We start from the raw sequence: 13,071 nt of genomic DNA on the forward strand, positions 1-13,071 counted from the left end.
CGCTCTGCCGCGTGCATGTCCGTCTTGGATCCTTTCGCCCGCCTTGGCCCCTTGCTGCTGAGATTCTCGCCGCGCACATTCACGGGCTCGCCCTTGAAAGCCCCCTGCCTCGCGCTGCGCGCTCGCTCCGGCTCTGGGCGCTGCTGAGCTGAAATCCCCGTGGATTTTGGGTACTGTAATAAATCTTCTTTTCTGCTTCCGGTAAAAAAAACATCCCAGCTTTCGGCTCGGTTCTTGGGGAATTTTGCGCTCTCTCGGCCCGGTTTCTTGATTCGCTCCGGTTTTTGATTCCGGCGACCTGCATTCCCCACCCTCCGCATTCTGTTTCTGAAGATTTTTCTGCGCCCCTCTTTGGCGGCAATCTGCGCTTCTGTTTCTGATTTAATCGGTGCTCAGTCTCAATCTGTGTTTGCTTGTTTTTTTTGGCGCTCTTGATTGCAGCAGGTTGGTGGGCGCTTAGTCACATCCGGACCGCCGCAATGATGAGCTTCAAGAACCACCATGAGGGGTTTGCGGGGCAGCAGCTGCTCGCCGCCGCCGCCGCCGCCGCGAGCCAGGTCTCCGGTGGGGCGCCGCTCCCCTGGTGGGTTGGGTCCCAGCTGCTGTACGGCGAGCCGATGGGCCACGGGAAGGCGCCGCCGGCCGTGCCCATGTCCATGTCGCCGCCGGAGGATGCCTGCCGGGACGGCCAGTTCCAGGTCGTGCCGAGGGCCCAGGCGCTGCTGGACGCCGTGCCGCTGCCCATGGGGGAGAGGGGCATCCCTGAAGCTCTCAAGTTCTCCATGGCTCATGGTGAGGCTGCTCTGTCCCCATCCTTTGAGATAGGTGTTTGTTTTGTGGCGTGAGATGAGGCTGCTCTACTCTGCTACACTTGCTAGTAGAAAAGAGTAGATAGTGGTGTGACACATGTGAAGCACGGACACATGGCTGGGTTCAGCTCTCAGTAATTTAAGTTTTAGTATTCACACACACAGAAAAAAGATTCAGTACAAATTTGGCAATGTTTGTAGTATATATAGACATACAAAATGCAGTTCTAGGAGAGCTTAGGTAATGTGAAGTGCACATAGTAGGGTGGTGTTTGTCTCAGACAATAGGGTTCTTACAAGAAAACCGCGTAATGCGCCGTGAGAAGAGTATGATGTGCCATGCCCAATGAACTAATTAAATCTGTGCATGTTAGTAGAAACGAGTAGAGAGTGTTGTGATACATGTGAATGACACAGGGTTTGGTTCAGCTCTCGGTAATTTAAGTTTCAGTACAAATTTGGCGCTATCTGTACCTATTTCTCGACATAGGTAGACAAATTTGGTGTTGTTCAGAGAAAGGTAGATAATTTTTTAGTATGAAGTGTAAACCCAGATACTAGAATGCTTACCGCAGTGTGAATATGTGAGTTAATTAGCTTAAATTAGATAAGAACTTAGTACTTTCCAATCTGCAAAAAAAAAGAAAAGATGGTTATCTTTGGTAAGGGAAATATAGGGTAATTTTTAACAAATCTTGCACAGAGGTGGAATCTGTATATGTTGTGACAAGCGGATGATGAGTCATGCTGGATGAGGGCTGGTTGGATTCTTCTAAATTAAGGTCTTATGTGGATGCCATTATTCATTGACACCATTTACATTACATAATCAATTCAACAGATATTTTTGTACCGCTTTCACTCAAAGGCTAAACCTTGGACAGTTCCATGAATACTACTACATCAAGGGTCAATTTGGTGTTTAAATTTATGGCTACAAAACAGAGTAGATTTGGGTGGAAGCCTGTGACCTTCCTACTTATATCCCTTGAGCTCTTTTAGATTTACTGGTCCCTTACGGTTCTAGCACAAGCATTGCCAATTTGTGTATACCTTGATTCAGAGATCAATCACATCTTGATTCAGAAAAACCATACTGCACAATTTGCTATTTCTGAAATGAGAAAAGCACCCCAGCACATAACTATTCTGTAGGCACGTGCCATGAAAATTCTGACATTTTCTTGGGTTAAAAAACATTTTCTTATGTTCAGCCATGGCATGACACCAAAAGAACCTAGTATGTAACCTAATACGCCTTGTAGAAAATCTGATGCTATATAGATTCGATCCTTCTGAAACTTATCCTTTTTTTATGAACACAAAAACTTATGCATTTGATATGAAAAATTGAACATCATAAGTCAAATTGCCATGGGTTCATGGATCCACAGCTTTTTAGCACATGTTCTTCTGAAATGTAATGCCATGTAAGCGTGTCAATGAGAGTAGAAGGATTTCCCTTTGTCAGTTAAAGACTCCTATCATGCATGACTTTCTCTCTCTAGCAACTTGAATGACTGTCGTATTTGAAAGTACAGACCTACTTCTGTTTTTATGGACCTTGGAAATGTGATTGATGGTGCATTTGGGTTCAGGTAAAGGAGGGAACAGTTCTGAGCACTCTGCCCCTATCACTCTGCAGTCACCATTCACAGAGTATAATGACCACTTTGAGCTGGGCCTTGGCCAATCTGTGGTGAGCTTTTCCCACTCTTTCGGTTTATCCGTATGAATAATGGTGACAAACCTGTGATTAAATTAGTAATGCATTTAGGACTTTGCAACCTTACAGTTACAAATGCCTTTCTGAATTTACTTAGCCTTGAGTTCATCAATGCCTTCTGATACTTTTCAGATTTCCTCCAACTACTACTCTGATCAGCAGTATGGCCTACTTTCTTCTTATGGAATGAGATCAGCGGTAATGTGCATTTAGTTTTTAATGAGCCGTATATATGTACAGAACTTCAGTCCAGTGTTCATCTGAATTCCACAGTTTGAACAATCTAGCACAAAGTTTCCATAAAATGGTTCATAGTGCTAGTTATATTATGTATATGTAATTTCTGAACATGAAGTGTGTGCTTGATCCTTTTGATTTCTTTTAGTGCAAATATGAATCTTTAATTTTCTCAATAAGCAACAAATGAAATCTGGTACAGAGTGTACACTGAGTACAAAGTGAACATTCTCAAAGCATTGTGAATAGCAATTGCATGGTGAAGCTTTCTTGGCTTAATGTCAGGAAAGTGTTCTGGGGTATCTTTTTTTCATTGACACCAAAAAGGATATATAATAGGGTTTATCTTTGAGTTTGTAAGCCTGAATCTTGTATACAATTTATTTTATCTAGTAATGTATGATATCTAATATGTTCCTCCATTTCCCTTTGTGCAATGCAGTCTAGCGGGCGTATGCTTATACCACTGAACATGCCTGCTGATGCGCCGATTTATGTGAATGCAAAGCAATATGAAGGCATCCTTCGTCGCCGTCGTGCTCGCGCCAAGGCAGAGAAGGAGAATAGGCTGGTCAAGGCCAGAAAGGTATGGCTCGCCTTCTCAAGTACTCCCTCCGTTCCAAAATAGATGACTCAAGTTTGTACTAACTTTAGTATAAAGTTAGTACAAACTTGAGTCATCTATTTTGGAACGGAGGGAGTATAAAACAGGGGACGTTTATTCCACCATGGCATGCAATGCAAATGTTCATCTTTCTTTCGCACTCATGTGAGTGCTTTCTGCAATGCAGCCATATCTTCACGAGTCACGCCATCTTCATGCAATGCGCCGTGCGAGAGGCTCCGGTGGACGCTTCCTCAACACTAAGAAAGAGACCAATGGAAAAGACACTGGTGTTGGGAGCAAGGCGATGGCCGGTAACCCGCTTATGCGCCCAGCTGCATCTCTCAGTTCAGAGATCCAGCACTCTGAGCAGGGAAACCGAAGCAGTGTCTCCAGCCTGTCTGGCTCAGAGGTGACAAGCCTGTATGATCATGAAGATGTGGACCATTACCACAACTTTGAGCACCTCCGGACACACTTCTTCACCCCGCTCCCGAGCATCATGGACGGTGAGCATGGGGCCGGCAACCCCTTCAAGTGGGCAGCAGCCTCCGATGGCTGCTGCAACCTCCTCAAAGCATGACTTGAGGGGGTGACGGGCAGCCGAAATATCAAGAGATGGCGCAAACCGGCAGCATTTGCCGGCATTGTGTCCAGCTCCAGGGCAGGGGTCTGTCCCTGCCGTCATCTGGCTGTCCGCGGGCAATTCATTCTTGGCTCATGGCATCGGTAGTGCTTTCGCTCATCGCCTACTTGTCCTCGAAACTTCAGTGCTAGTTTCCAGGACCCTGTGGTGAGTGGAACACCCCCTTTGCCATACAAAATATTATCTAGGTAAGTGCTGCTGCTTGCTACCATCATCCGACCGTTTCGTGGTAGCAGGTTTAAGTTTGTATTTGAATAAATGTCTGAAACTTCAGACTAGTTGGAATGGTACTGGAATTGGAGTTTGTATGAAGTATTGTATCCCTTTCGTTTGGTGAAGTATTGGAGTATGTTAAGTAGACTTGGTGATGTGTTGTAATAGTTGGCTTGAAGGTTCTGTGTGTAGACTTCTTTTGTTTGTACTCTGTGGTGTTAACACCTGAATTCAGTGATGTATTGAGACTTGGCATGGTTTGAGAAATTCTTTATGCTCTGGTCTATTAGGTGTTCTGCTTTTTCTGGAGAGGTAAATTCCATTTGCTTCACACCTGGAACTGCCAATTTGCAAGAAGGCGTTGTTGTTTACTTGATCGGAAACTCGAGGAAAATGAATTTGTTTTGGCTAGCTCTTTGTGATATAAATAGTAACAGCACATCTAGATGTTCCATAATTATTACACATCTAAGTCGTATGTCATTGATCTTACGCAGGGATTCGTGTGGGTATTTTCTTTTTTCTTTTTATGCACTTGGATGTGCAATAATTATGGCATATCTAAATGTGCCCTAGACAGACCCGGAGAAAAATGAATCATAAACAATTACATATATTTCAAAAAAATACCAAAACATACGTATGATAAATTAGCACAAAAGTAGTTGACAAATTGTAATATTTCAAAAAATAGCATTATATCTCCAAGATGATCCATAATAAAATACTCCCTCTGTTTCACAGTGTAGTGCATATAGATTTTCTGAAAAAGTCAAACCTCATAAACTTTGACCTAATTTATGGAGACAAATATTTACATCTAGAATGCCAAACATATATAATTAGGTTCATCATAATATGTAGTTTCACATTTTAGATATTTCATATTTGGTGTTGTAGATATATATTTTTTCTCTATAAACTTGGTTAAAATTAACTCCGCCTATGTCTTCTAGGCATAGCCGGTCCCAAGCCCGGGGAAAGGAGGAGGGTTGTGATAGGCTTGGCGAGCCAACGTAAAAACTAGCCAGTCCCATGGGTATGAAACCCATTTGAGTGAGAGTAATACTAGGTTAGGAAGTCCTCGTGAAAGGGTTTCATATCTAAGGGTTGTGATAGGCTTGGCGAGCCAACGTAAAAACTAGCCAGTCCTTTGGGTATGAAACCCATTTGGGCGAGAGTAGTACTAGGATGGGTGACCTCCTGGGAAGTCCTCGTGAAAGGGTTTTATATCTAGCCTACCCCAACTTGTTTGGGACAAAAGGCTTAGTAAGTAGTAAGTATAAACTTGGTTAAAATTAATAAAAATATCTATATGCACTATATTATGAAACGGGAGGAGTAATTACATTTCTTATATGATTTTTTAAGAAATCACCATGGGCAACATAAACATACCATCATTATGATATTTATTAGTTCCGTACTAACATTTTCGACATGTCTAAAATACTTGTTTTCGGGCATCTTCAACGGCAACCCATAAAAATCTTCTCGCATCCACCCGCGGGCAGGGGGAACCAGTCCACGAACAAGGATGCGGAAGGACAACATCCAACGCTAGCCACATACATTTCAAACTGCATTTTAACTAATCAGACGAAATTCACGCAAACCAACCGATATTCATCGAAGTTCGGATAGAAAGTAGCACTACTCATCCATACATAGCATACAAGTTAAGTCTAGTACAAAAATGTCTCTAAGTTTGACTAGATGCCGGGTATCCAGCAAGTTTTTTCATGAACGGGTCATGTCGTTCCACACAAACCCCCCCTTCAACTTCATCCAGCAGTGTGTGCACGTAAATGACCGTCCCTCCATCCTGTGGTACACCACGACGGCTCATGCGGGCTACATATAATATGTAGACCAACATTGCATGAATGAATATTCAACAATCTCGTCCATGTCCGTATGCAATGGCCACCTTGTCTCGAGTTGACTAACCAAGTTGCACAACTTGATGACGTTGATCTAGATAGTGTCAGCGATACGACAATGACCTCACGTTGCGTGGTTGAATAATGTACATGTTGTAGGGCGCAATGTGCTTTCGTGCGTGAAACTTTTCATGCACTTGCTCCCAGAAGGGCTCCCCTTTGCTCCCGCCTATGAAATCCACAAATACCGCCAGCCACGCATCGCACAACTCATTCTCCATGGTCGAGTATCTCACTATCCTTCATACTCTAAAACCGACATAGGATTTGAAAATAAGCTCAATGGTATTTGACTGAACACCTGCCAGACGTCGTGTCCGCAATGGAGGTTGTTCACGCTGTGCATTTCAAAACCGAACCGAAAAACCATACCGAAAATAAACTGAACCGAACCGATTTTATGGTTTTTATGGTTTCTGGTTTCGGTATGGTATGAACTTTTCATACCGATTTGAACTTTGGTTTTTATGGTATATACCGAAAAACTGAACGGTTAACCGAATAAACCAAAGTAAAAATAAATTTATATTTCTTGAGATGAACAACCATACAAGTTGTCATTTTTCTTGTACATGAATCAAATTCACTAATAAGCATGTAAAATTTTCTTCTAACATAGTCATTTTTCTCTTTTTAAAATGCTAAGCACGTCCATAACCATCAACAGATGAATTAATGCATGCATATATACTTATATATATAGTCATATACTATTTGTGTAAAATAGTATGTGTTTTGAGTCATAAATTTGCAAATTATTATTACATCATTTTCAAATTCGTGTCAACTTTGGTTTTTATGGTATATACCGAAACCATACCGAAATAATTTGGTATATACCGAAACCAAACCGTATTTTAATTTCATACCGTATTTACCGAAGTATTAATACTGTACAAACTGAAAAAACATATAAACCGAACCATGTAAACCGAATAAACCGAACGCACAGGGTGAGAGGTTGTCGACAAGTGGCGGAGTGTACTTGGGTACAAATGGCTCCAGGGTGGAAAGCTCCGTTGGAACGGCGAGCGGGCGCACCGGTGCTGGTTGCGGACGTTCGACAATGCCTATGTGGCCGCTGGGGATGAATAGCAGTGGCGGCAGAGGTGGAGGGTGCGTATGCAAAGCAAGGGGGAGAAGGGGGCAAGTAGAAGGAAATGGGATTGGGAGGGGGGGTCGGGTGGACTGGGGGTGTCGAAGTCATACGTTTTGGGTGTCCGGACTCCCGCAAACCTTACTGTTGTCTCCAATTTGCGGCAGAAATCGTGTCCAAACGGTCCCACAGACCGATATAGATCGGCGTTGTATGACTTCGGCGGTCCAGACACTGCGGTCCGGACGGTTGCGGAAGATTTATAGGTCCGCCTTGAAGATGCTCTTATATGCCACCCAAAAGGAGCTTTGTAATAATTAAGGGTTCAATGCGAGGTGGGACAGCAACTTGCGTCGTCAGGCCGGCGATGAAGAACAAGGATGATCCAAATCCTATTTATTATGTAAAAAAATAGTTTCATTTTGTACCAGTGAGGGAGTTTTTTCTTCTTTTTGGCATGGATAAAACTTTTATTACTCAATCAAAGTATCTTTACAATCATCAGGGAGTTAAATGCACATAATCACCACTTTCGTGTCACAACTAGCTACTCTGCGATTCGTGATATTTTGCACCGAACTGAAAATTTGACAGTGGAAAAAAACACTAAGTCAATTACCGAGTGTGTTTTGACATGGCTGATCACACGCGGGCCGACATCGGTGATGGCACATCGCTAACGACCGTTAACGGCTCTGTCCGAAGAGAATGGGACGACCCAACCCGACCACTCCCTCCGTCACTCCCCTCCTCACTCTATCTCTCTCTCCCTCTTCACTCTCTTGCGGACATGGTGGCGGTGGCGACTCCGGATCCATCGACGAGGGAATGGTGGGGACAAGGCGTGGTTGACAAAGCATGAAGCGTGGCTGGCCGGTGTGGCAGGGGATACCCGCGGCGAGGAGGAAGATTGCTCCGACCATAACATATTCGTTTCAAATTATCTCAGAGGCTAGAGTATTTCATCGTCGCCACTGCCAGCGGCGGCAGATGTCGCCCACAGCATCACAGTGGTGGTCGAGCCCCTAGGTGAGATGCCTGCCTCTCTGTATTAGCAAGTTTCAATGTTGGAACTCTAAGGTTCATATTTGGAAACTAGGGTTTGCTGGAATTCTTGCAAATGTCGTTGCTGGATCTAGGTTAACTGAATCTTGTTGTTGCTGTTTGTGACTGAACGAACCGAAGTACTGAATTTAGGGCTCTGAATTAACTGAATGTTCAAGTCATGTTTGACTGAATTTTAGGACTCTGAATTAACTGAAACATGTCATGTTTGGCTGAATTTCGTGGTTCCGAAATAGAGTTCCAGTCTAGGATTAGTTACTTTACTGATTGATAGATTTAGTTTGCATTTGAATTATCATTATGCACTGGATGTTACTGACATTGAATGCCACTACTGAAATTTGTAGGGTGTTGTGCAGTGGGTACATGAGTTAAATTTTTGTTGAGTGGTGAAGTGGACAACTTGACCACAGAAGGAGTGAGTCAGTGAACATGGTTTTAAGTGATTTGACTGATGTAAAGTGTTAGTAGGTGTGCTCAATTTAATGTTTAAATTGGTTTCAAAATTGTGTTGATTAAAGACAACAAGTCTACCTAACTAGGAGAGAGACGACTTGCAATGTTCAGATTTTATCCAATCAAACTATGGAACCCTACAAAATAGAAGCATTCTAACATTTTATCTTTGCATTGACACCTAGAGCACACTTATAGTTCCATGGTACGCTGATTGAAGAAATTATAGACATGTTCTTTGCATTGAAACCTAGAGTGCCAAAATTTGATATCTAGACAATATGACCACAAAAAATTTCATCAAACACAACTAGCTTGCAATATTTAGATAATATGTGCACCAAAGTTTGATATTTAGATAATATGACCACCAAGAGTTTCATCAGACACAACTAGCTTGCAATATTCAGATATAGGGGTTTCATCATACACAAAACACACATAATTGTTCGAACGCAAACACGCAATAAAGTTTCATCAAACACAAACATTCTGACACATAGATAGATATCATAGATAGATGAGTTCTCTAGATAGATGAGTACTCCTAGATAGTTAGATATCATAGCACCATTCAGATAGAAAATACACATAGTTCTTCAGACACAATTAAGTTCACAAACTAACTAAACCCATATATTGGTTCACATCTTGCTGCAGAAACTAACTAAGACCTAGGCGCTACATCAAACTTGTTGGGGAACGCGGTGATTTCAAAAAAAAATCCTACGACCATGCAAGATCTATCTATATGATGCATAGCAATGAGAGGGGAGAGTGTGTCCACGTACCCTCGTAGACCGAAAGCGGAAGCGTTTCAATAACGCGGTTGATGAAGTCAAACTTCTTTGCGATCCAACCGATCAAGTACCGAACACGCGACACTTCTGCGTTCAGCACACGTTCAGCTCGATGACGTCCCTCATGCTCTTGATCCAGTTGAGGACGAGGGTGAGTTCCGTCAGCACGACGGTGTAGCAATGGTGATGATGATGCTACCGGCGCAGGGCTTCGCCTAAGCACTACGATGGTATGATCGAGGTGTGTAACTGTGGAGGGGGCACCGCACACGGTTAAGAGAAACTTGTGTGTTCTAGGGTGCCCCCTACCCCCGTATATAAAGGAGCAAGGGGGAGGCCGGCCGGCCCCTAGGGAGCGCCCCAAGACACTACTAGGGAAAACCCTAGCAGTAGCGCATGTTTAAAGCCTATCAGTAGAGCGGGGAACCACACTACTAGTAAGACGTTATAGCTAAAGGTTAGCAGTAGCGTGGGTTGGACCACGCTACTACTATATCGACTTAGTAGTAGCGCTTTCTACTATGAGCGCTACTGGTAATTAGTAGTAGCGCTTCTCCTAGCACGCGCTACTACTATTATTCTGTATTTATTTTCTATTTCATGTTGTATTCATACACCTTTATACAAGTTTTCATACCGCATCAATTTACAGAATGATTTTACATCATAATGAGTTATTACATCACTGGGAGAAAGAACCGTGGACTAGTTTCAAGTGGATGGACATCCACTTGAAACTAATCCGCGGGTCTTTTACCCAATGATATAATAAATATCATCATCATCATCATATCATTAACAACTTATCATCATAACACATCATTGTCATATAACACCTCCTCATGATCATCGTTTTCATCAATGAAACATCACATACAAGTTGGTCACTAGACATAATCACAACTACTCATCATCATCAACTCTCATAAACATATTGTACATCATAGGACCTACTACATTCTCTTAGAACCTACTATATTATCTTAGGTAAAATAGCATAAAACAAGATAGCCCCTGACTCTCCATTATGGAGAATGGAGATTATCCTGTCTCCAATTCTTGCCTTTCGCACAATGTTGCTTCTAAGAACCTCCTTACGACTGTCCATACATTTTTTCCATGCTTTGATTATCATGTGTTCACCGTTTTTAGAAATCCGGTATGGATAGGTGAGATTCATAGGACGACTTGGCTGTATGTTCAAAACATCAAGGCGACCATTCTGATACATCAAATGAGGCACACAATCCATCGGGATTTTCTGTTGAAAACATAGTAATAACTTCATAGTTAGCAATGTAGTTCAGTTTTAGAAGTATGCAAAAGATGCACGGATGTCGTAATAGTAAAAAGTCTTAACAGGATATCTCCATGGAAGTTATCGTGGTTCAACACGTGCACTAGTGGCACGTATTGACCATAATTTGGAGGAGTTCGATAAAAGGCATTGTAATTCTCAATTTTAGTACAATATGCGACCAGATGATTTTTCTCCTGATAAGTTAACTCAGAGCCATCGGTGTAGTTGGTTCTGTCTACCATCTTCCGCACACTCTTTGAAGAATGAAAGTAAGCCATCAATGGAAATACGCTGTCAACTATTTTGAAATAAACAATATAAATTACTTAATAACTATGTTTGAGGAACTCACATAGCGGTACAATTGGAAGCGTATCAACAAGGACCCAAATGTCCAAATTTTCTTGGTCGATGTCAGGATCACCAAGATCCATGGTGACAAACATACCCTCTTTAAAATCATACATCTTGCAAAGTGCTTCCCAACTCGGGAAACCAAAATGGGTTACGCTCTCAGAATTGTATAGCTTTACCTCAAAATCCATACCATGATGGGTCCTTAAGTTAATTTTCTTTGTTTCATTCCTCTCATGATCTTCAAAACCCATCCTCTCCAAGACATAGCATCTTGCATGGCATGGGATAAGCTAGTCGAACTGTAAAAGACGAAAATTACACGTTGAAGTAGTAGAAGTCGAGCTTAATTATGAAAAAAACACTTTGCGTCGTAGCGTACCATTTCACAATCGAAGGCCTCCTCGAGCTTAATGCTGAAGCGCCGACCTTCGTCCAGGTGAGGCCTGTCACAGAAACCCCAGTTGTCGCTACACCAGGAGCACTCCCCGGGACCGTCTTCGTCCGACGACATTTCCTATGTTCATAATTCAAAGATTAAACTTGTACAATTAAATATATGTACTACAAAAACTAAATTAGATCATTATTATTCATCATGGGTTGACTATCGGTCTGCGAGTCTTTTCTTGAAAACTCCCATCTCACGTGGTGTATATATTTGACCGTCGGTGATGGTAGCTCCTCCTTTCATTCCCGAGTGCATTACACCAAATTGTCTAGCACATGGGAACGAAGGAGAAGCTACCCCCATGACAACAGTCGGGATTCTTCGTCCTCTCATATATGGTGGATACTCTCCCTCACTGATTCCTCTCTGACATTTGCGACCGTCGGTGATGGTAATTACTCCTCCTTCCCCTAGTGCATAACAAAGGTCTAGCACTCGGAGAAGAAGGAGAAATGACCCCCACGACAACAGTCGGGATTCTTCGGCCTTGACAGTCTTAAAGTCAACCCGAAATATAGTTTAATTATCTTTCTAGAAAATCCAGGCCACTCGATATTTCCTACATATTCTAGCACAAGTCATGCCAAAATTCACGGAAAATTCCGGCATGATCTTTGCTAAAACATGACATATCGAGCGCCTGAAATTTGCCGGAACGGAAATTAATCAACACTCCAGCAAAACATAGGCCACTCGGAGGTGTAACCTGCAAACATGACCGACCACTTGGGCAACCACATATCCTATTTGAGCAACACAAGATATACATGTTTTTATCTACATCATATCTTATAGGACTCATATTGACATGGAGATTTAGCTGGTCTCACCTCGAGGTCGGAGGGGGTCGGTGACGGGGACGACGGTGGGGATGATGGAGGGGCTCCTTGATTTCTGCAAAAACAAAAACCCTATAAGTTATCACTAATACATCCCGAATAGTATCATACATATAACATTACTAATACAACTAAAACCCTAGCGAACGACGGGTATCGACGATGAGGATGCGGGATAGGCATCGTCGGTGTCGATGCGGGAATAATTGCTTAAACTAAAAAAATAACAACAAATGTGACATGTTTAACTAGTTCTATTAATTCAACTAGTTCTTACTAAAAATAGACTTACTATAAATAGAAATAAACTAGTTCTTTCTAAAAATAAACTAGTTCAACTAGTTATATTAACTTTCTTACTAAAAATACATTAGTTCTATTAATTCAACTAGTTCTTACTAAAACTAAACTAGTTCAACTAGTTTATTAATTTACTTACTAATTATTTTAAACACTTACTAAAAACAGTAAAAAACTAAATTATACAATAGTAAAAAACTACAGTGAAAAACAAAAAAAAAGAGATGGAGGG

At 42.0% G+C, this 13,071-nt stretch overlaps 1 protein-coding gene across 3 annotated transcripts in view; it reads left to right on the plus strand.

Moving 5' to 3' along the window:
* The window catches only part of LOC119307192 (nuclear transcription factor Y subunit A-10-like), a 4,952-nt gene extending 437 nt beyond the window's left edge, over window positions 1-4,515 (plus strand). Inside the window, exons 1-6 of one of the 3 annotated variants that reach the window (XM_037583288.1) lie at window positions 7-170; window positions 442-792; window positions 2,408-2,508; window positions 2,668-2,733; window positions 3,215-3,358; window positions 3,564-3,959. In XM_037583288.1, the coding sequence (XP_037439185.1) occupies window positions 480-792; window positions 2,408-2,508; window positions 2,668-2,733; window positions 3,215-3,358; window positions 3,564-3,959 (1,020 nt within the window). In that variant the 5' untranslated portion in view covers window positions 7-170; window positions 442-479. Of the gene's footprint in view, window positions 1-6; window positions 171-441; window positions 793-2,407; window positions 2,509-2,667; window positions 2,734-3,214; window positions 3,359-3,563 lie in introns of those variants that run through there. The other 2 variants (XM_037583286.1, XM_037583287.1) reach the window with 2 other exon arrangements.
* Window positions 4,516-13,071: the final 8,556 nt, after the last annotated feature.

This window comes from Triticum dicoccoides, chromosome 5B (genome assembly GCF_002162155.2).
Source record: "Triticum dicoccoides isolate Atlit2015 ecotype Zavitan chromosome 5B, WEW_v2.0, whole genome shotgun sequence".
In the NCBI taxonomy this organism is placed as follows: Eukaryota; Viridiplantae; Streptophyta; class Magnoliopsida; order Poales; family Poaceae; genus Triticum; species Triticum dicoccoides.